Source organism: Mustela erminea, chromosome 15 (assembly GCF_009829155.1).
Source record: "Mustela erminea isolate mMusErm1 chromosome 15, mMusErm1.Pri, whole genome shotgun sequence".
NCBI lineage: Eukaryota > Metazoa > Chordata > Mammalia > Carnivora > Mustelidae > Mustela > Mustela erminea.
In genome coordinates this window covers 12,015,929-12,040,009 of record NC_045628.1, presented here as the reverse complement: position 1 = coordinate 12,040,009, position 24,081 = coordinate 12,015,929, and the positions used below count along the sequence as shown (strand labels likewise).

The window sequence follows — 24,081 nt, the reverse complement described above, 5'->3', positions numbered from 1 at the left end:
ATATTATTCATTTATATCAGTACATAAGAGCACCTTATAATGCACTTTCTTCAATGAAGGACCTCTAGAGTAAAAATATATCCATATGACATTATCAATTAGGATTTCGTTTTACCAAAAAATAGTCCAAACTCATTCATTCAGCCATCACTGCCAACACTACTGGAATAACACATACCTGAGTATACACTGTGGAAACCAGATGAGTTGAAACTTTCAGCAGTGGCTTGCTTCCATCTACCCATTTAATTTCTGGACCATAATGCTGAAAAGATAGGGAAGGGGAAAAAAAACCATCCCAACAAATCAGTGACCTTGGCTTCAAACACCACGTTCACAGACGGGTCTGAAGAGGAGTCACAGGACCAAACAGCATCAGTGACTCAAGAGTCACGGCTGTCTAACAGCAGGGATGCAACCGATACTCATTTCCCCCCACTTTCTTCCCCTGAAGACACTGCCCTCCTTCCTGGATTTTCCAAGTTATCTTTTGCTTAGTTGCGGCTGTGGAATTACTGTCTATTTGAGAGGGAAAGAATCCTATTTCACCAATGACTTAGACAACCCAGAGCTCAGGAACATGAAAGCGGTGGCAGAAGATGCTGCATCCAGCAAATAGGCCAGCAGAAGTCCTAACATGGGTAAAGGGCCAATCATCTATGTGTGCTTATTTTGATTTCTGAAACCTCCATTTTTTTCTTGTTCAGACTAGCAATTTTAACTGAAGTTTACATGATTTCCCCTGATTTCAGAATATTTTCATGATTTTTCCAAAACATGGACCCAAATTTGGCACTACTTAAATGCAGAAAAACATTAAAAGCCATTTAAAATGAAATGAAAACCTAAGCTTGTTATAAAACTGAAGTCTATAAAACTTAAGATGGCTTAAAAAATGCAAAACCAACTAACCAATTAGAGAAATCTAAGAAAATCCAGGCTTTTCTGAATCAGAAATGTATCAGAACAGGCTACCCTGACTTCCTCTAAGCTGGAGACAATTCCTAATACTCAGAGTGACTCTGAGAACACATCCCTGTTCGAGCATGGCTAGTTTGCAGTGAAAAACTCCTACGTCATCCAGCATCTCCACATCTCCATTGCCCCGCTGAGATGCTGCTAGTTCAGGGCTTCTACAATGCCCAAACCGTAATTCTAAATTGTGCTGTCGAGAGTATTGCCTTCCACCGGCCTATGTTTACTTGAAAATGAGTAACTAAAACCAAAATGTTGGGACCAGCAAAAACACTGTGTGCTTTTTTGTGTTACTCTTGCTTTAGTTGATTTTTCATGTTTTCTGAAAGTAGTGGGATAAATGAATCTTAAAGTCCTGTACCCGGCCCATCCCAAGCTCCTGGTAGCCAAGGTAGCCAGACGGGAGATTGGCTGAGACGGGAACCTGCTGTTCACTTGTTACCACTCTTCCATCCTTCAGGAGGGGAAGCCAGGAATATCCAACTGTTGAAACAAAGCACAAAAATCTTCACTGTAGGTATTCAAAAACATATGAAGGAAAGTCAGTGCTACTCAGCTGCTGGATCTTTAAGGCCCTGAACTCGTCTCTGCAGAACATTGTCTACAATGTACTTTGGCCTCTTTGGGATTACAATTCTAAAATGATCTTTTAAAACAATTTACATACGCTACCTTCACAAACTTCATCAAAAACTCCAGAAAGGGGAGACCCTGGGTGACTCAGTAAGTGTCTGACATCTGCTCAGGTCAAGATCTACAGGTCCTGGGAGGAAGTCCTGTACTGGGCTCCGTGCTCAGTGGGGAGCCTGCTTGTCCCTCCCTTTCCCCCGACTCACGCTCTCCCCTCTAACTCTCAAATTAATAAAATCCTAAGAAAAAAAAATAAAAATAAAAATTCCTCAAGAGGACGAGGGCTCAGAATCAAAATACAACTTGAGAAGCTAATACTTAAGTTAGGAACGATCAAGGTAATGATGAAATCCCAAACCTTGTGTTTCGACAACATCCCTCTTCTTTGTGCTCCCTTTACTTGAATTATCACAGCTGACATGGAAGAACGTGAACAGCAAGTGGTGCTTTTCGTGCAGCTGGGTGGGCAGTTCTATTTTAATCTGCAAGGGAGACAAAATAACCACCTTTTTAATATCTTAAAATGAAAATTCTTGATGAAAGCAGCCACACATGGCACCGAAAGCCCAAGCGTCCGTTTGGTTTCCGAACTGATACTAACATTTGCAGTTAAAGAAGTGAGAGAACAGAAACTGCTAAAGAAATGGATCCACAATACACTGTTACAGGCTGAATGTGTGCCCCCCCCAATTTATATGTTGAAATCCTACCACCCCCCCTGCAAGTTGATGGTATTTGGAGGTGGGGTCTTTGGGGTGATTAGGCCATGAGTGGGATGAATGCTCTTACAAGAGATCCAACAGAGGACTCCCCAGCTGTCCATTTGAGGGCACAGTTGAGAAGTCTATGGCCCGGAGGGAGATGGCCCTCACCTGGCCATGCTCGCAACCTGACCTACAACTTCAGCCTCCAGGACCGTGAGCACAAACATCCGCTGTTTACCATGCACCCAGTCTGTGGTATTTCGTTACAGTAGCCCGAGCAGACCAAAACATTCACCAACCAGAAAAGGAAGAGTTAGTATTTCAACTCTAGAAAGAACTGGAAACCACGACATCAACCACTACATTACCTTAACACAGCAACGGCACAATGAAAAACCAGGATAGAACATTTCAAAGAAAGATTCCTAGGGTAGTTTCAATGAGCTACCCTATCATTCTACATAAAGAAACCCAATAATGAGAAAGAAAGATTCTCAGGTCCGACGAACATAACTACACTTAAGTATGATCTGTAAGAAAATATGTCAGAATATTAATTTGGTAGTAACAGAGCAGAGATTTTGACTTTTTCTTTTCTATTATCTGCATTTTCCAAGTTTTTAGAATGAATGTTACGTTTGTAATTAGAAAAGATGATGTAAAATAAATGCTCCAATCTTTGGTTCTAGCACTGTAATTCCAGTATAGTATGCACTTTCTCTTGTTTTTTACTTTACTAAGCAAAGAACTTAGAGTTTTCCTTAAGGCTGGTTAACTGGGTTTTCCCTTGAAAACCTCCTCGCTTACCTCATCATAAAATTCAGGGTTTTGGTGATGGTGTAAAACTGCAGCAAAAGCACTTCTTATGAACACGGGCCCTCCAGGTCTGCCATAAATGCACTAAAGTAAGAGTTAGCGAAGAAAGACACCAGTATTTAATGAACAGAGTCAGAAATTAAACTCTGGCGTGTCGTGGATTTCTTCCACCTAGGAGACTCCAGAGCCTTCAGCCCCCTTTCTCCTGGGTCCACCCCACCCTCCCGTCCACCCTCCCGTCCACCTCCCTCCCCACAGCACACACACCTGTCCTTGCGCTAACCTGTCCACAGGTCCCTTTCACAGCTCCACACCCACACTCACAGTCCCTCTGTCTGAATGACCTTCCCTTCCGTGGGCACCGAACTCCCATGTGTCCATCAAGAAACAATTAATTCCATCCTCTGTGCCCCCTCAGCATTTTTTGTACTAATTATTCAGTTTGGACAACAAACCATTTCTATGTGCCAGGAGCTTTTTCTCCATGACTACCTTTCCCACTAAGCCGTGAATTTCTTGAGGGCATAAACTATTATTATATTCTTCTTTGCATCTTTATCTCCTTCCCTTCTTGGAAAGTCATTTCCACATAGTTATAGTAAAGAATGTGAAGCCAGGCTACCTGGGTTTTGCACAGTGGTTCTACTAAGGGATCGCCGAAAGCAACTTATTTAAATTCTGTGCTTTAGTCTCATCTAAAAAATACTGTTAGGAGAATTAAAGGAGTTTAATACCTATAAGGGGCTCTAAGTTCAGAGACTGCACTATAATAAGCATTCAGTAAACATCACCAATGATTTATTACTATTATTATTACTATACTATAATAATAAATATCAATCTATTTTTATTATTATTTCTGTTACCAATCTTACTAATATAATTCTTAGCACTCACACAAAGGCTGGCTCATAGTAAGACATGGTATGTTTACTGAACTAAACACACATAAGAAACCTTCATCCCTAAAGAGTGTAATTAAACAGAAACAGCCAATGAGGAGCAAGAACGCAATTACTCCACAGTCTGTAAAGTTCAGCCAATGTGGTTAAATATTGTGAAGTCACAATATTTTTGTGTCTGTTGATTGTAATGTGCTAAATTCCTTTAGTTGTGCAATACCACGCAGGTCCATTTTTAAATTGGAAAAATAGGGGCGCCTGGGTGGCTCAGTGGGTTAAGCGTCTGCTTTCAGCTCAGGTCATGGTCTCAGGGTCCTGGAATCGAGCCCCGCATTGGACCCTCTGCTTGGCAGGGAGCCTGTTTCCCCCTCTCTCTCTCTCTGTCTGCCTCTCTGCCCACCTGTGATCTTTCTCTCTCTCTGTCAAATAAATAAAAAAAATCTTTAAAAATAAAATAAAATAAAATGGAAAAGTGCAAACATACATAAAAAAACAAACCTTCAGAGGCTGAGAGTCTTCCTCATCTGAATCTTTGAATTCAACGCAAATAGCAATATTTCTGGCCTGCAGCAATATTTAAAGAAAAAAGGAAAAAGAAAATGAAACAAAAAGCCAGAATATGTATTTATAAGAGAACAGGAGAAGCCAAAACCCAAGAGAGTCTGATACCAAAACGGAAACCTCGACCTTTGCACTCACCTTGGCGAAAGACTTTTGACTGTCGTATTTCAAGTACTTCGGATAAACATAAAGATGATTGTTGTAGATGGTGTAAGGCTGAGTGTGTTTGGGTATGCAGGGCACAAACTCCTCTACTTCAAACGTCACTGGAGTTTTACTACAAGTTTCAAATTGCTTCATGGGGATATACGATGAATTGACATAATCTGGAAAATTAAAAACAAATAAATTGAAGTAAAAGTCAAGCAACATTTTCTCTGATTGTTACAGAGAACTTACACTTACTAGGAAAGTCTGAGGAAACATTATCGATCGTAATGTCTAGATTGCCCAAAATCACTGGGAGCTTCGCCATCTTCTCAGGTCTAGGAGCAAAAGAAGAGAAAAACCACATGTCTGTAAGTTAGGTTAACTCTAAAACCTAAATCCCAGGGCAGCGCTTCCCAGAGAAATATAACATAAGCCACAAAAGTAATTTTAAACCTTCTAGAAGCCACATCTTAAAAGGTAAAAAGAAATAGGTAAAATTAGTTTTAAGAAAAACAATGAATTCTGGTACACTGAAAAGAAATTTTAAAATTTAAAAATAAATAAATAAATTTTTTAAAAAAGAATATTTGACCCAATTTATCCCAAGTGTTACTATTTCAACAGATAATTAGTATAAGACATTATTCTAATTCTTTGAATACAAAATGTTCTACACTCATAGCTCGTCTCAGTTTGGAGCTGCTGTGTTTCTCGTGTTCAGTAGTCGCCTGTGCCCAGTGGCTCCCATGTTAGGCTGCACAAATCTAGGTAAGAATATGGGCAAGATCTACTATCTTTGTGAACCACTCCATCCTCACCCCCATTCTTGGCTCGAGTTGTGACAATACAGAGCTAGAAGCCATCTTAGGCTCCCGTGTCCAGTGAAACACGGGACACAAAGTAGGTGCACAGGGAAATGGCTGGTGTTTGTATCTGGGTCTAACAGTCCCGTCCCAGAAAGCCCTCTGTGACGCTCCTGACAAGAACTGCTACTGCATCAACCCTTCCCAGCTGGAAGGAGACTTCAACACAGCCATTTTGACACCCAGGCTGCTCTTCCTCACTTCGCCTCTCTGGAACTTCCCCTCTCCAAGGGACCTGGTTACACTTCGCCATGTAACACCTTTCAACCATCTACAAACAGCAACCACACCTTGCTGACGTCCGCCATTTTCCAGCTCTTTTGGGCCTTCCTCCAGTGCCATTTCCCCCTAGAAGAATGTTCCATTTATATCTAGGTGCCCAAACTGCACACAGAGGGCCTAGAAAGGTCTGACCAGGTGGGGACTGAGCAGCCATCTGGTTTTGAACAATACATGCTTCTACTCATGTAGCCAAATACTATTATTCTGTGGTAGTCACACCACCCTGGTGATGTACATTACATTTAAATCACCTAAAATCCCTGAGTCTTTTTCCATATGCTTTACTATCATGCTATTTTTCTCCATCCTGAATTCATACAATTATGTTTTTTGAAAACTCAGAACAGGATTTGATTTTTTGCCTTGAGGAAATTGTACTCTTTTACATTTGAGCCACTTCTATTTGATCAAACCCTCTTAAGTCCAGATTCTAACATCTCATGTATTAGGTATTCCTAATAGCTCGATGTCACGAAGGCATTTCATCAGCAAGTTATATTCTCAAAAAGTCACTGAGGAGGACACTGCACAGAATACAGCCAAGAACAGGTTCCTTCTCAAGCCTCTAGAAGCTTACCACTAGCCCACTTTCACCCGTCCTGGCATCTGGTTACTCCAACACTGGAACTGTCCACTCATGCATGCTACACTTCTCTGACTTGTTCCCAGGACATTAGCATAATACATACTTGTCAGAGGCTTTGCACTCCTCTGTGGTATCAGTTCCGCAACCCAATTAGAAAGAGAAGAGCAGAGATGTGGTTAGGACGACTAGTTCAACATGACATGGCTTATTCCTAGAAAACAGAATGCTGCCTTGTGGTTCTTCATAAGCCACCTGTTTAATAATGTCTTTTTAAACGCTGCCAGAAAACACCAAAGCTCATTGGCCTACAGATTCTGCATTTTGTTTTATTCCTATTTTTGAAAAGTTCCTATCCCAGCTCCTGTTACCTGATAAGCAGCCTCACAGGTAACGTGTCTTGTCTCTCCTGGGATATTGTTCACCTGCACCAAGACTTCTTAACAGTCTTAAATTATTTTCTTTCTTTTATCTTTTATGATTTATTTATTTATTTTAGAGAGGAGAGAGCATGCGCATGAGCAGAGGGGCAGAGAGAAAAGGAGAGAGAACCTCAAGAGGACGCTTCGCCGAGCGCAGAGCCTGATGCAGGGCTCAACCTCCCAGCCCTGCGATCATGACCTGAGCAAAAACCAAGAGCTGAATGCTTAACTGACTGCACCACCCAGGTGCCTCCCACAGTCTTAAATTCTTATCCTTATGACCACAGACGATGCTGAGCTCATTCATCTTTGCCCACTGCCAGCTCCAACTTCCAGAATCACTTTCACCTAGCGTTTCTCTCCTTTCCGCTTGTCTTTTGTTTATATCTGAGTTTAAATGAGCAATTCCTTGAAATCCTGAGAGAGATCACAATCAGGAAGGCAAGTCAACAATCTTCCCACACATTCCGCCTTCAGTTAAAATGATTTCTGGCCAAAGGATGTCCAGGGATAGCCCGGCATCACCCCTACAGCTTGCCCCTGTGCCCACTGTGTGATTTGTTCAAAAACACAATATTCTTTGCTACTCGCAGGAAGACTGTGCCTCTTTGATTCTTGGGAGCTGTCGCTGGCCTCCCACCCACTGCATGCCCCCCAGATGATACCGTCGGAGCCCCTCTCAGCTTCACACAAAGCTCCTCAAGGGACACCAACCCAGGGACCCATGGGTTTCTGTGCAGTGTTCAATTTTCCTGACATATACTGCCTTGCTCCACCTCCTCCTCCAAACAACTCAATGCTGCCCATATAGCACAACACACGGCGTCCCACAAATCTCAGAGATACCGCTGAAGCTGTAGCTGCGTCCTCGAGTCACAAGTTCTTTGTTTATTACAAAGAATATTCCAAATATGAGTATTCAGGGATGTCATCTTTCTCACCCCTTTCCAGTTACTTCCGCCCATAAATGGGTCGGTACCTTCTTCACCACTCTTTCTATCCCTCTGACATCATCCTCATATGAACTTGGGATAATTGGATTGCTAAGCAACTAATTTCAATTCAACAATCTTTGCTGGAACTCTCTGTATAATGTGTTATTTCCTTCTCTATCTGACTATACTTATTCCTCATTTGGTTTCTTCCCTCTGCCGAGAGCTTCTGCTTCTGGCTGCTAGTTCTACAGAGGCATTATGTCCACGCATTTCTAAGAAAGCACAGATCTGAGCTTAGTTCCACACCACACAGCACATGGGCTTTGTGGAAGCTTAGTTTTTTAAATATAATGTTCAACTTACTTCAGAAATTTAGGGGGTTTATTGAACGTGGCTTATCAGACATCCAAACCTACAAACAACAGAAATTCTACTGCCTTTTTTACATGCATTTGCGAAGTGGTGGTGGTGGGTGTGTGGGTGTGTGTGTGTTACACAAAGCGGATTCTCTTGAGACTGGGATTAGGTTTTGTTTAAATCTGTAAAGTATATATATATTCCATGTAAAACTTAAAATACTTGAGCATGAAAACCCATCCTAAAACTTCATTTAAAAAATGGATACAGTAGCCACATGTAGGGTATCTGGAATTTGGGAACTGCTTTTGTATACATATGAAGTTAGGAATGAGGCTCACTCTCGCTCTTAGGAAAAGAAAAGGTTTTTTCTCTTCCCATTGCCCATACAACTGCTCGACAATCCCCAGAGGCAGGGAGAGTATCACAAACCAGCAGTCATTCCATGCCAACAGGCTGGGTGTCCTCACCTCTGTGTTGCAGCTGCCTGGTTCCCACTTCTCTACTGTCTGTCCTGACCCATTAAAGTGACTGACCGGCAATACAGGCGTGCTTGGGTCTCCTGTAGTCCCTAAAAGCTTTGGAGTCACTTAAAAAATGTATATGCAATTGAAAGAAATTTGAGATGTTTTTGTTGAAAAGAAATCACTGAACTGATGTCTATGAGATAGTTCAGTAACCATTTACCAGTTGCTTACAGTGATACAACACACGTTCAGCTGAGCACCACAGACAGAACACAAACACAGTATGATGATTCCCGTCCTCAACAAGACATGTTAAGAAGCACTTCCATCCAGTGTGTGCAAACCTCCACGGGAAGGCCAGTGTCTAGTGTACTGAGAAGGAAAGGGACAAGATGAGTTTTCTCGGTGAGAGAAATCACCCTGCAATCCATTTTCCTTTATTCCCCCCACAGGTGTAGGATTACAAGGGTTATGAGGGTTCCCCCTTAAAAAGAAGAGGAGATTCAAGCTGAGAAGGCGTATGACCTGCCCCAGGTCCCCCGACATAGACATGAGTTACAAACTGGACTCCAAAAGAGGAGCAGGCGTGTTTCTTCTTAGACAAATATTTCTGGAAGCATATATGTCAGCAATACCATTTATCTGACAGAATCATTTTCTTACTAAATCTTGGAACACAGCCCTTGATAATTACTGGGAGGGGAAGGGAGAAGTGGCTTATGAGATTTGGCAGCTGTTTTCTAAAGACTGGGGCAGCTTGAGAAAATATTTCCCATCCATTATTAAATGACACTTTGAGACAATCATGGGAACAGAAACAATAGCTTTGCAACCAAGCTAGTGCCCAGGCCAGTGACACAGGATTATTCTTTGTATAAATAAATAAATAAATAAATAAATAAATAAATAAATAGGAAAGGAAAAGAGCAATACTAAGGTTAAAAAAAAAAAGAGGAAAAAGAAAAAGGAAACCTCTGGTTCCCTAACTCCACTATGGAAACCAGAGGGAATGGACATAGGCACTTCTCCAGATTCTTGCTATGAAGCAAAGACAAAGCCCCCCACCACCCCCCGCCCATGATAGCTGCACCTTCGGATGCTGATAGCATCACACCCCTATTTGCCAGTTTCTGAGTCCCTCACTGGTCATGTTCCTCCCACAAGATCCTTCCTCGTGAGCATGCCCATGAAGGCGCGGAGTGCTAGGGAGAACACTGCTGGGCTCTGAACCAGGGAAAGCCTGTGCTGTTTGCTGCCTGGCCATGGCCTCTTGGCTCAGATCATTCCTTCATTAAAGACCCCATAAGGTCCTACCCCTCGGCCTCCACTGAGGACCAGAACTGTGAGCTGGGACTACCACCAAAGCACCACCACCAGCCAGGGCCATCTCAAGCTAGTCAGTGTAGGACGTAACTTCTGATAGGGCTTCTAACCTCCATCACACATAAAAAACTCCATTGTTTGTTCGTCAGAATATGAAAGTAAAAGTTAAAAAAAAAAAGCCCAAATAAAATCACGGAAAGCCATAAGGTAGAAGAGAAAAGCCACCTATACAGCCATCCCTCAGAGACAACCATGACCACCATTTTGGTGTATATCCCTCTCTTTCCATCTGGCTGGCTATTTGCCTATCCATTTCTTCATTTATACACAAAAATATATATATAAAATATTTTCCTCTCAAAAATGAGGTCACATAGATACACTTTCACTTCCTTAACAATATAGTGTGTACACCTTCCTAAGTGATTACATTTGGACTGACATCGTGATTATTAAGAACTGCATGATAGTCCAGTGCAAGAAAACTGTCATCTATTTAACTAAAGGTGACTGGAGTTTTCAAAAAACGAAACAAAATAAGATGACTTTTTATTCTATAAGCAAGGGAGAAATGTGACAATACTGTATGATGACATGTTGTATATGAGAACACTCACTATTAGTAAGTAATCATTTTTAAGAGATGCTAATTACAACTCTATTTAGAATTTTGAAAAATCAGAAGGAAGAGAAGTAAGAATAAGGCAAAAATGAACTTCTAACAGCCAGTCCTGAGTTCTAAGCAAAGTGACATTTTTACTTTGACACGTGGGGGTTTTTTCCCCCCAAATAAAAAACTAAGATGGTAAAGGTCCTATGGTACAGAATAACTAGAGGCTGGCTCTCAGCCATTCTTTTCATTTCATTATTTTTTAATACCCTCAGTTCTTTCTCATTCATAGAATTTTCCCAGAAAACATCTGAAGTTTTTCTGTCCCTAGCAAAGGAAATGTCCTTAGCAAAGGAAATCAGTTTTGTGAGTTTCAAAGTGAACCCATGATGATGGAACACTAAACAGCGCAGTGATAGAAGATTCTCAGCCGGGCTGCCCCAGCCACTGCTTGGCCTCTCCTCTCCACCTTGCTGTGGGCTGAACGGCATCCCCAAACACACCTGCCAAAGTCCTAACCCCTGGTACCTATGGATGCAGGGTCTTTCCAGACGTAATCAAGAGAAGATGAAGTCGCTGGGGCTGGCCCTAATCCAGCATGACAAGTTCCTTTAGAAGAAGGACACCGCACCAGAAACGCACAGGAAGGCGTCCACGGAGAGCCTCCACAAGCCGAGGAATGCCTGGGGTCATCAGAGATGAAGGAACCAAGGAAGGATCCTCCCCCCACAGATTCTGGAGCAAGTTCAGCCCTGCCAATGTCTTAGTTTTGGAGTTCCAGCCTCCAGAACTGCGAGGGAAGACATTTCTGTGGGTTTAAGCCACCCAGTCTGTGGCACTTTGTTTTGGGAGCTCTAGGAAACTCACACGCTCATGGGTATAGGGAAAGCACTGAAACGATGCTTGTAATCAGGAAGCACTACGTAAGCTACTGTCCTTCCCTTCCATCACCCACTCAGGTAATGGTACCTGAGTCGCTCCACTGTGCAAGTCGGAAACCTGGGGGTTATTTATCTGAGACCGCTACCTACCCACTGCTCTCTCCTTCCACCCTTCACCCAATCGGAAACCCCAGACAGAGGAACAGTGGGTCCCCTGATGTGACCCCAATTAGTCCCCTTCTCCCACTGCCACTTGTCCTAGCTTTGCCAAGTCCTTTCCCATCTCTTGCCAGTGGTCCCTCCACTGTCTCCTTCCTCTGAAGGCTCATCTCTACCTTCACGCCACTCCACAGAACCACCAAAAAATTAACCAGGATACCCTTCAATTTTAAATGTCTTCTTCCTTCCCAAGGACACGAGGTAAAATTCCACGCTCCCCCAACCGGCCCTATGACGTTCAAGCAGAGCCCACGCCCCATCCCCACCAAACACCTTCTGTCTCTCAGGTGTGCAAATAACAAGAAAGGCTTTGAGACTCACTTCCGGAAGTCTGCCAGTAACTTGAGCATGTCATCATTGGAGAGCTTATTGCTATCTTGCCTGTAAAGAGCAGAGAATCTGGCATTTTTGTCAAGGTTTCCAGATGCATCCTTAAACAACGTCCTGAAATAGCCAAACAACATTTCTAAAGTGAGTTTCCAAAAGGCCAAAATAAATCCACAACTTAACTTTGGTTTCCACGTGAAGACCAATTATTATTCCATTGGCTGAATGTAGCTAACAGAAACTTCATTATCTAAAAACACGGAAGACATTTATGAGGATGAACACAACTAACTCAATTTACATAGAAAACATTTCCAGCATATGGCTCGTGCTTAGGGAATAACATACACAGTGAAATGCTTCAGAAGCAGAGCTCACAATTACGGATGATCTGCAGGGACCCCCCCCCCTCCCCTGCCACAACAGCCCACTCCCTTCCCTCTGCCTGGGCTGCTGCCCAAGCTGACCTCGGGACATGTGCAGGGAGCCCTGGATACCGGTCTCCACACAGCTCTCCTCCAGCCAGCACCTTTCCTCTCTGCGACTCCACTAAGGGATTATTCAGATAGGGAGGGGGCTTTCGTATTTTTCAGTTTTACACATTTAAATCCTCTTTGTCTCTTAACAATAAACAGAATAGACTTATCTATCTATATACCTCTATTCATATATCTCTATCTATGTCAAATGTATAGAAGATGTTGTCTTTACCTTGCTGCCCACGCGAATGGCATTCTGTACTGGCCGAGTCTTTGGCATGCCTGCTTGGCATTCTTCAGCACTTTCTGAGCAACCTTGAAGACATCAGAATCAAGCCATGAGACGCTGCATCCCATCGCCAGGACTGTGGTCTAAACAGCCATCATCCCATGTTCATTAAACAAGCTCTTATCAGAGTACCAGATGCTTGGAAAAGCACAGTGACGGCTAATGAATATGGCTGGATTTATATGAGGTCCAGAGCATTCTATTTAATACAGTCATTAGCAGTGATTTTCAAAGAATGAGGACTGTTTCTAAAATGTTATGTCTTTTCTAAAATGTTTTTATGGGCCACAAGCATACCATTTCACAGGCTTTGACAGTTCTTTATATGAAGAACTTATGGCTACTTATAAGTCCACTGGCTTATTAACAATAGCTAATACTTGGTATTCACACCAAAATATATCATGTTAATTCAAGTTGAAATGAGAACTCCGATGATAAAACTAAGCGTGTATAGCTCCTAATGTGCCCTGGCCTGTGAAAATTCCCACAATCTGGGGGGACAGATACTCATTATATTAAGACATTACAGGTGCTGACTTAAGTGAGGCCAGAGTTTTTCATTGCTAGAGTCTCAGTTTCTAAGTATAAATTACTGCTATTTTCACTCCGTAAGGATCGTTTTCATTTGTTGTGGGCTGACTTATTAACTCTATGGTGCACGGTGAAGCAGATTCGCTTTGGCCTAAGAGTATGCATGGCAGACCAACGAATCAACTCCACCCCCGCTGCTCAAGCTCAAGCAGATGACCTTCCCCCAAGTCTGCTCTTGGACACTGCACAGCTACCAACGAACGCCAAACCTGACTCGGTCACAGTGGCACGTTCAAGGGCCTTTTACAGCACTAATGCACACCACAGTCCAAGCAGTCATGGGAGTCGAGATCTAGAGCCTGTGAACCAAGGTATGCACTGCGGAGCTGCAGCCTCGGCATCACCAGGGAGCTTGCCGGGAATGCAGAGTCCCGGGCCCCACAGCAGACCTGCCAGGTCAGAACCTGCATTCTGAGCAGACCCCCAGGATCCATGTGCACCAGCTCTGACGAGTGCTCATCTTCTAGATGAGAAGGAGAAAAGAGCAGTTTGTCTCGAAGTCAAACTGAAACTCGCTGTGGGACCCCAGGCCATTAAACCTCTCTGGGCTCCACTTTCCACACCTCAAGACAGAAGGGCATGGGCCATAATACTTTTCATTACCCCTTCCAGTTACCAGACATCATGATTCCACCACAACTGTGTGGTGGGAATCACCGCCCTCACGAGTGAATTACAAACGTGTGTTGATTGAAACACGCCCATAGCTCACCCAGTTCCTCCCCTTCTTCCCGTTGGGTATGTTCTTGTGGGGGTCTGGGGTACGCAGCCATCGGTAAAACGACCTACCTTCCTGGAGGGGTAATTTCACTCAAACATTTTCGGATAGAAACTATCATTTTTTTGGTTCTAATAATATGGATTACGCTGTGAAGTAAAATGTAATATCTGCATAAAATTTAAGGCTAAAACACAGGCTTCAAGTAAGTTTTACTGTTGCCTGCAGCAAACAGGGCCTGAGCTCACAGACTTACTGGGGGAGCAAAGGGAACATGAGGTATGCAAAGGACTGAAGAACTCGTTTCTGCCCTCTCGGGTTTTCTCCTTCCCTCTCTCCTCCCTTTCCTACCCCCTCCTCGACCCCTTCCTCCCTCTCTTCCTCCTTCCTTTCTTTTTCTTCTTCTTTTTTAATCTATTCATGGCGGACACCTACGGAGACTTTCCATAAAAGTTTCCTCCTCCAAGACAAAATGTAATCTAAATGATGTTCCAGACCATCTTGGAAAACAGGAAGAAGGAATTTTGATACACATTAGAAAGTCATCCCTCAGAAATATCTCTGCCAAAACTTTTATTCTGATAAAAAATGGCTGATATAAAACAGATATAAAATGGTTGATATAAAATCTATTCTGATATAAAATGTTAATCTCTGCCTTAATACTTCGGAGGTGTGAAAGCGTGGAATAATGCACACATGGCTGAGCTTTCCGTTCCGTAAGTAAAGAAGGAAGAGCAGACTTGCACAGATGCTCAACGGACACTGGGAAGTGTGGAGTAGAGCATAAAGTTGAGCCCAAAGGGAAATGTGATTTTGCAGCAACATGAGCTGCCAAATTTTAAACTGTGCACGTGGCAGGCAGAAGAGCAAAGATGGAGCATGTAGGCCCTGGAAATGAGTTACATACAAAGGGGCGTAGACCTTACTTGGGACTTCACTGGTTATTAATCAAAACACAGCATGGAAGACATTAGGGGAAGGAAGGGAAAAATGAATTGGGGGAAGTCAGAGGGGGAGACGAGCCACGAGAGACCGTGGACTCCAGGAAACACACTGAGGGTTTCAGAGAGTATGGGGGTGAGGGGATGGGTGAGTCCGGTCGTGGATATCAAGGAGGGCACAGGTGGCATGGAGCACTGGGTGTTCTACACAAACACTGAGTCATGGAACAAGACATCAAAAACTAATGATCTACTGTATGGTGACCAATGTAACATAATCAAAAAATTTTTTAAAAAACAAACAAACACAGGAGCTAAAAGAGCTTCTCATGCAAAGTTTTACAAACTTGATTTAAAAAATAAAATAGCTTCTTTCCAGGGACTAAACTTTACTCAGCTTTCATCAGCCAGAAAGGCATACTGTTGGAAGCAGTGTGCCCGGCAAGCTGGGCTTTCCCTTGCCGAGGGTGACAAGTGATAATGGTGTCCAACGCATGCCACTAATCTGCAGCCTCGCCGGCAATGTCTCATATGTTATCTGCGCAGTTCCAGAACTGTTCCTGAGAGGGACCCGGGCGGGGAGCAGTCATCCTTCAAGTACAGATGGATCACCAGAGCCCAGAGAGGTGACACAACTTCTCCAAAGCAGCCAGCCTTGTTAGCACTCTGCACCCAGGTCTCTGACTCCTAGAACCTGCTCTTTAACAACCGCCCTCCATCCTGGGGACACCCCTGTGCTGTGTGGGGGGCCGCAGAAAGGAAGAGGAGAAGCTATGAAGCAGCTCGATCATTGTCCTTCAGAGCCAGGGGAGTGTCCCCTCCTGCTGCGGACCAGTCCTTGTCAACACAGCAGGGTCATCTCTCAGACGGACCACTTGTAAAAATTAATGTGAGACCAGCACAGACGGCACTCAAACACTCACTCTACCAGGTAGCTCGATGAGCTAGAAGGTGACAGGCAAGTGCCTTTGGTCACAAGAGCTGGGGGACACTGAGCATGTAACTAAACCTTGGTAAACCCCAGTTTTTCTGATGCCTGAAAGGAGATCTGGGACTAGATAACCTCTGAGATTCAAGTCTGCGTGTGTCCACAGCGAGGCACTCCCCAACTAAGAAGCATACACCAAAGAAAGGAAAAATACCAAAAACACATCTCGCATGTTTCCCTTCCCTTCTATGGGAATCACACCACCTCTGCCACCATAACCTGTACCGTGGGACCATACAGGGGACTGAAGCACTGACCTTACTGGCCAGACCCTTCCCGTCTGCAGCCTCAGTGCACATTTCAGCATAAACGGACCCAAAGGGAATTCCAGAATCCGAGAGACACATCAACAGCTTTGGCAATTATTTTAGGATGTCTGGGCAACTGAAGCATTTTCTATATATACGGGACTAATTTTCACTGAAAACTGGACACACCAGGTTCGGTGGAACGGTAAATCTATGTAAGTAGTGTACATCTTCCAGAATATAAATACAGCCCAACTCTGACTACTTTAAGCACCTCTGTTTTGACAGACAGATCTTTTTTCTAATTGCTCTTTATCGTCACAAAGTGTAAAAGTCAGCCGTACCTTGGAAGAGTCTGAACTTTTCATGTATGGCTCGGCGCCGTGCGTGATGCTGCCCTGGAGCACTTTCTCAATTCTAGCCACGAGGAATATATCAGGGTGAGGACACGTGACTGAGAATATCCCCTAGGGAACAAACAATTTTCTTTAGTGGGTCAAAGTCACAGCCACGTTAAACAAAGCTCCTGAACGTTAAACCTGCTAAAGCAGCAAAGAGTGAGGACACAGTACAGCCCCTCAGGGGCACTCGGTGCTTGTCACTAGGTCCTCGTCTGACCAAAGAGGCGATTTGGCAGGACGCCTGAGGGGCTCGGTCGGTGAAGCATCTGTCTTGGGCTCAGGTCATGATCCCAGGGTCCTGGGATCGAGGCCCGCATCAGGCCCCTGCTGCGAGAGGGGGCCTGCTGCTCCCCTTGCTTGTGCTCTCCCTAACCCAATAAAAAAAAATTAAATTAAAAAAAGGCAATATGGGGGGGGGCAACTAGCAGAAAGTTTAGAAAAAAAGAAATGACAAGTCAAATGCCATTTCCTGTCCTCTCAGCTAATCATATACGCAGTCCATAAACTCCACCGTCTCGTTCGACCCAGCTGTGCACTGCAGCATCTCGCCACGCATTCACACAGCGCATGCGAGAAAAGTCGCGGTAGGACCACTGCTGGGTGCGAGTCTCCCACCTGCTTCGGATACTGCATGGAGGCTTCATGAAGGATGTCCTGAAGGGTAGGCGAGCTCTGCCTGCCACCATTCATCACAGCCGGGCACGTGGGGGCCAGCATCTGCCTCACGGAGAAATGGTTCAGATCCACGTGGAAATCGGCAGAAATCTTTCGGTTGTATTTTATGTCGAACAGGGACAGAGTAACAAAGAAGGGCTCTACCTGAATGAAATAAAACCATCCAGACCATCACTATGGCTCCAACTGTCGGGGGAAAAGAGCGTTGCTATCAAAGAAGAAATTATTCAACCTATTTGTAAGGGTTGCTATAAATCACTGCCAAAGAGAAAGTCTCTGTCCCTATCTTTTATCACAAACATCCCGTCCCTGAGGCTGAACAACCCCCGGCATCCTGACCTAAACACTGCATTTCTCCATCAGGAACTAGGATTTTCGGTCTAGACCGCACTGCAATTGGCACACTGGTGACCTCTGAACAGTTTTGTAAATTATTTTTTAAAAGGTTAAACTACAGGGGCACCTGGGTGGCTCAGTGGGTTGAAGCCTCTGCCTTCGGCTTGGGTCATGATCCCAGGGTCTTAGGATCAAGCCCCGCATCGGGCTCTCTGCTCAGCGGGAAGCCTGCTTCCCTTCCTCTCTCTCTGCCTGCCTCTCTGCCTACTTGTGATCTCTGTCTGTCAAATAAATAAATAAAAATCTTTAAAAAAATAAAAAAATTTTTTTTTAAAAAGGGAAAATTACATTTGTGGTGGGTCCTTCTTCATTTTCTGCAACACAACATTGTAAATTGAAAGATAAATCATTGCACTTGACAAGAATTCTCTTCCCAAACTTCTCTTCAAATGGCTTCACTTCGGGTTCAGCTGATGTGAAGTCAAGCTTCTTTAAAAGAAAATGTACAAAAATATATTATGCTCACATTAAAAAAAAAAACTCCTAATAAACACATCCTAAGGAAATTCTGTAAAATATGGAAAAGATATATATCTATATACTCATTTAATCACAACAGTGTTACTGTTTTGTAAGTTTATATAGCTTATAATAATGATCAGATAAATGATGGTATGCCTACTCAATGGGTTATTATACAGAGCTTAGAAATTATGGTTATGAACAACTTCAGTGTCCATCAACAAATAAACAAACAAAATCTGGTATATTGCCCATACTGTGGATTATTAGTCAGCTCTAAAAAGGAAGGAAATTCTGACACACGTTACAATATGGATGGACCTTGAAAAACATCATGCTCAATAATTCAGACACGAAGACTGCAAACAAAAGTGGGAAAAATACAGCAAAACCATCACGCTCTGGGGGCAGCTCTGGAGGTCCTTACCACGCTGGGTTCGGACTTTTGGGGGCACAGTTGTGGCTCGTATGTGCCTTGGACGAGTCAGGAAACACCACTGCCTGCAGGGAATCTGTAATGATGCTTATTATTTTCTGACGGTCATTTTATGGGGTAAATTATATGTTCTTTGTGGACTCGAGGACATCCTGGATAGATCACTCAGTTTTCAACAATCTACTAAATATGAAACCCTCACAGTCGTTGTGGTATGGTGATGAGATTATGGTTGTTTTTTATTTTTCCTTTTCCCCTGTATTTTCTATATTGTTGTTATGTTGCTTATAAATCCAAAGTAAACAAACATGCAAACACATAAATAAATGAAACATATCATCTGTCAAACATTTTCTTTCCCTGGCTTAGTTTTCAAATGTAAACATTAAAAAATAGTTCATACCTGGGCATCTGGGTCCAAGTAAAAAAGTTTAACTCTGCTTTCACTTTTCAGTTTGATTTCTGCTTCTCTGGTACTCTGACAACAAGAGAAACAAAAAATAAAAATCACATTAAAAAAAACCCCTCTTTTTACAGAGGTGTTCAAACACATCTGTCCCATCGGGGAAAGCAAGGCCACCAGACAACTCCACTCTCATTCTGGAGAATCAACGGCACATCAAGGAACAGGGACAGACTATCAAGTGGGCAGCACATGAGAAGACCTGGTCCTAGAGGATCCAAAACAATCAAAGAAAGCGGAAGAGAATAATTAAGCATTCTACCACGAAAGGCTTCATAAAGCAACGGAAGAGGAGACAGTCTCTGAATAAAGGGGTGGCTTTGAAGCACAAAATTTAGGAAAACACAAGAATTTGGGGCTGAATGAAAAGGCTGCACAGCACAGATAGACAAAGAATGGAAATGAGCCTAGATGGCTCACTGGGTTCACCGAAGACTGAGGTATAAGCCCAGAAGGGAAGGGAGTATGTTTTGAATGGTGGGAGAGAGAAACCGGCAGATCTTGAATGACTGCCATCGGTGTCTACGGCAGGCAGGAGGGGGCACCACTGATCCATTCAATAAAGACTGACTGAGAACCTCTTATGTGTCAGGCACTAGGGACACAAACATGAATGCAACACAGCACCTATCCCCAAGGAATACTAGCGAAGAAGACAGATTATAAACAGGCGATAAGAATGGCAGAGACAGCAGAAGGCACAGTGAGTGCTAACCTGGCCCAGGGGATGGCAGTGACAGAAGAGTTTCCAGAAGAAGGCCCACCTTGAAATCCAAGAACATCTGGCAGGAAAGAAGGGAATTGTGCGAGGAGGTTCCTGCAGGTACAAAGCTACAGTCCCCCCGAGCAATGGTTAAGTTGTTTATTTCAACTGAATGCTGGGGCATGACGGGGAAAGTAAAGAGAAATGAATCTGGGATTTGTAGGTTAGGGACTGTAGATCTTCTTCAGAAACCAAAAAATCCAAATGCACTATTTTTAAGCAAAAGAATAAAATAACCAGATTCTGCATTTTAAAAGAACCCCTTGGGCAGGACTGAGGCAGTGGGTTATAAGGGTTAAGGCCAAGAGGCCCAAATGGGCTCTTTATCACAGCTGCCTGCCCCCACCCCACAGCAGAGCCCACCCATAACAAAGCCTAGTCCTCACGTGGGTAGCCATTAACTGAGATCAGTAAGTCAGGAGGAAGGGGTTTATGGAGGTGACCGAGCACAGAAATGCCTGTGGACAGAGAAATGGCACATAAGCACGAGGCAGGGAGGAAGGCTGAAATTACAGACTCGGAGAACATCAGTCTAGACGGGGGACAGAGAAGCCTCAGAATGGCTGAGATTCCCTGGGGGAGAATATGAAGGGGTTTGCAGACAGAAGCCCCAGGGCCCCAACACTGAAGTGATGGCGAGAAGAGAAGCCACAGAGGAAGTGGGACAAAGGGAGGCAGAGACAGGAGCTGGAGAAGTGGAATTTGGGAACAGAAAGACATTTCAAAGACATTCACAAGATGGAAGCCACTGCCAACCACATTATTTTTCACGCTCGGTGCCTCTAAATCTGTATCCTGTTCCTATTATCCTCAATCTCCATGGTTAAGTCCACAGATTCGGAATAGGATGCCCTCACTTACCTGCTCTATCCCCATAGACCGACTCACATCTCAGCATGTGATGCGGCAGTGGCTGTCAGTGACAGCCACTAGTGCCTAGTGCCTGTGTCCCTAGTGCCTGACAGCCACTGCTGCATCAGTGGAGAGGGTGGGGAGGGTAGGGAGGGTGTCCTGTCCTCTCTGCTGGTGGCTGACCTTGATCTATTAATTATATTGCTGGATCTCAGCTCATGAGAAACTGAGCAGCTTCCTAAAATTCTCAGTCATGAAGCTGTCAAAAGAGGTTGGTTCTCAGCAATGACCCAAACTCTACCACGACCAGATCTAAAACCAGCTGTCTCTGTCTGGCAAAATGAAAGGACCACCAGAATACCAACTAAGAAACTGTGTCCTAGTTCTAGTTCACTTGTCCCCTAGCTATGTGAACGTGAGCAAGCCGCTTAACCTATCTGAACTCCACTTCCATTTCTAAGTAAAAATGTTGAATAAGATGAGGGAGAGAGTCTCTTCGCACAGCAAAGTTTATCTTGATCTTCTCAGCGGGAGCTTTAAGGCTTCTAGAGGTGAGCATTCCTACATTCCCACAAATCGTTCGATATGAGCTGACGCAGGCTCTCTCCACACGGGACAGGACAACTTTTTGACTCCATCTTGCCAATCACTGCTCCTAACTTTTCACATCAAAAGAGCCAAACATGTGCGTGCAGAATATACTTAGCTGAACCCAAAGAATTTGCTCTACTTTGTATACAATCCATGATGTTTCCTACCAAAAACGTCAGTACTAGGTGCTGCAAGCCACCACTGCCAGTCACGCATTCTACTTCTGAATTCCTGCTCAAGTCTTCAACAAAGGCAGATCCTGTGATCTCAGACACTACAACAGAGCGATGGATTCTTAATGCAGATACAGTTCCTAGAGGGTTTCTCAAAGACGCTTGTTGTCACAAGCTGACTGTATCCGAGATCAGAAATGAACACAGCACAGATGACTGCTATGAGGTCCATACAATAGAGAACAACCAGGGATGTAAACATATTAAAAGGAAAAAAAAAACCAAAAACTAGCCAAAATAGACTCAAAGCATCCTGATGTTGCCACTAATATCTAAGGGACAGATTCTTCACTAGAGAAGCCATTTAATGGGAAAGAACGGACAATGTCAGATGCAAAATGACCTAAAAGCCTATCATCTACCTTAGATACATTGACAGCTCCACTATATCACTGATTAAAAGCAAACTCAAAGCTCCTTAAAAGTTCCTCCGATTCCTCCCAAGGCTTACAACAAATGCATTAAACAGAGGGGAGGCCTGATAAATAGTGTTTGAAGGAATTACCAAGTAAAACATAGGCAGAAAGAAAATGTGGCTTAGGAAAGGCAGGGCTTTGCCCCAGAGCCAGGGAATAACAATTATCTGGAAGGGTCACAATGATAAAAAGCAAATATGTATTGATAAGAGTCAGTATCTCTTGCTAATATTATCCCAAATGCACATGTAAAACTTGTATAACCTTGGGGGGCAGGTCCTAGTATGATCCTTGTTTAGAAAAGGAGACGCTGATGAGGCACCTGGATGGCTCAGTAGTTGAGCCTCTGCCTTTGGCTCCAATCGTGGTCTCAGGGTCCTGGGATCGAGCCCCACATCGGGCTCTCTGCTCAGTGAGGAGCCTGCTTCCCTCTCTTTCTCTGCCTGCCTCTCTGCCTACTTGTGATCTCTGTCTGCCAAATAAACAAATAAAATCTTTAAAAAAAAAAAAAAAGAAAGAAAGAAAGAGAAGGAGAAACTGAGCCACAAGGGATAAATACTTTGCTCAAGAATTCAACACAATAGGGGCACCTGGGTGGCTCAGTGGGTTAAGGCCTCTGCCTTCGGCTCAGGTCATGATTCCAGGGTCCTGGGATCGAGCCCCGCATAGGGCTCTCTGCTTGGCAGGGAGCTCGCTTCCCTTCCTCTCTCTCTGCCTGCCTTTCTGCCTACTTGTGATCTCTGTCTGTCAAATAAAGAAATAAAATCTTAAATTAAAAAAAAAAGAATTCAACACAATTAAAAAAAATTTTAAAAAGATGGAGGAAGAGATCTACAAGCCAATAAAACACCCAAGATTGCCTGTAAACCACAAGAAGATCTTTTATCTTTGACAGATTTGATAGGGACAAATCTGAGAGGGACAAACAGCCACAACTTGATCCTGTACTTCTAGCCTCCAGAACTGTGGGACAATAAATTTTTGTTGTACATGCAAAAAAAAAAAAAAAAAAAGAACTCAACACAATAAATGGAAGCCTGATTTCTGAGTCTGCGTGGTGTCAACACAGACTCTTCAACTATAAGACAAGGAAAAAAAATAGATAAAGTATATGAACAGCAAGTCAGAGAGGAAGACACACAAACATCTGAAAATCGAAAAATCTCACTATTAAGCAGCAAAACACAAATGAAAGCAGTGAAATACCATTTTCACTCTCCTGGAGAGGACATAGAAAAATGGGAATGTGAACTGTTATAACATTCTGGGAAGCAACCTGGCAATATTTAAAGCATTAAAAACACAATGACCTCTGACCTAGAGATCCCATTCCACAGACCATCCCTACTGAAATAAGAAAACAAGTATTTAAGCTTATGATACGCCATGTTGTGGGGAGCCTAGGTGGCTCAGTCGCTTAAGTGTCTGACTTCAGCTCAGGTCATGATCTCAGGGTCCTGGGATGGAGTCCCTTGTCAGGTTCCCTGCTCAGTGGGGAATCTGCTGGTTTCTCTCCCCTAACCCTGCCCCCTGCTCATGCTCTCTTTCTCTCAAATAAATACATAAAATCTTTTAAAAAATGTGACATGTTGCTTATTATGTACTGTTTATAGAGGCTTAAAAAGGAAAATAACCCAAAATGTTCATGAATATGAAGGAGGTAAATAAAGTTCAAAATACCCACATTTAGAATATTATACAGCTATGAAGAGTGAGTAGACTCAACATTTATGGCCCCCAAGGGGCATCTTTACAAGATTTTTAAGTGACAGAACAAGTGTCAGAGTAATGTATATACCATGAGCATATTTTTTTAAAAAAACTAAAACCACCATATATGTGTGTGTATTCCCATGGGCAATCAGTTCGATGCAACAGGAATTGCTACAGATTAGTAACACTCGTGTTCTCCAGGATGTGGGGATAGACCATGAAGGGAAAGAGTAACTCTATACAACTTCGGATATTTTTACTTATCATAGCCAACGCCTTTATTTTTACTTAAATTTTAGTAAAGATAATAAAATAAACTCCTGTAATGAGTACTTTCGCAATCGAAGGGCCCACAAAATGTAGCTGTAAAAAAATATTACCCCACAGTCTACTTGTTCAGTGTTTCTGGAAGT

The 24,081-nt window shown here is 43.3% G+C and overlaps 1 protein-coding gene across 25 annotated transcripts in view; it reads right to left on the bottom strand.

Annotated features, from left to right (window-relative positions):
• Nucleotides 1-24,081, bottom strand: part of DOCK9 (dedicator of cytokinesis 9) — a 274,885-nt gene that overhangs the window by 85,474 nt on the left and 165,330 nt on the right. For all 25 annotated transcript variants that reach the window (XM_032314499.1, XM_032314508.1, XM_032314517.1 and 22 more), the window contains exons 10-22: nucleotides 19,041-19,115; nucleotides 18,028-18,168; nucleotides 17,284-17,487; nucleotides 16,612-16,734; nucleotides 12,719-12,801; nucleotides 12,002-12,124; nucleotides 4,994-5,073; nucleotides 4,727-4,914; nucleotides 4,526-4,591; nucleotides 3,117-3,209; nucleotides 1,964-2,087; nucleotides 1,337-1,458; nucleotides 179-265 (exon numbers count right to left, since the gene is read on the bottom strand). In XM_032314499.1, the coding sequence (XP_032170390.1) occupies nucleotides 179-265; nucleotides 1,337-1,458; nucleotides 1,964-2,087; nucleotides 3,117-3,209; nucleotides 4,526-4,591; nucleotides 4,727-4,914; nucleotides 4,994-5,073; nucleotides 12,002-12,124; nucleotides 12,719-12,801; nucleotides 16,612-16,734; nucleotides 17,284-17,487; nucleotides 18,028-18,168; nucleotides 19,041-19,115 (1,509 nt within the window). The remainder of the gene's footprint in view (nucleotides 1-178; nucleotides 266-1,336; nucleotides 1,459-1,963; nucleotides 2,088-3,116; nucleotides 3,210-4,525; nucleotides 4,592-4,726; nucleotides 4,915-4,993; nucleotides 5,074-12,001; nucleotides 12,125-12,718; nucleotides 12,802-16,611; nucleotides 16,735-17,283; nucleotides 17,488-18,027; nucleotides 18,169-19,040; nucleotides 19,116-24,081) is intronic.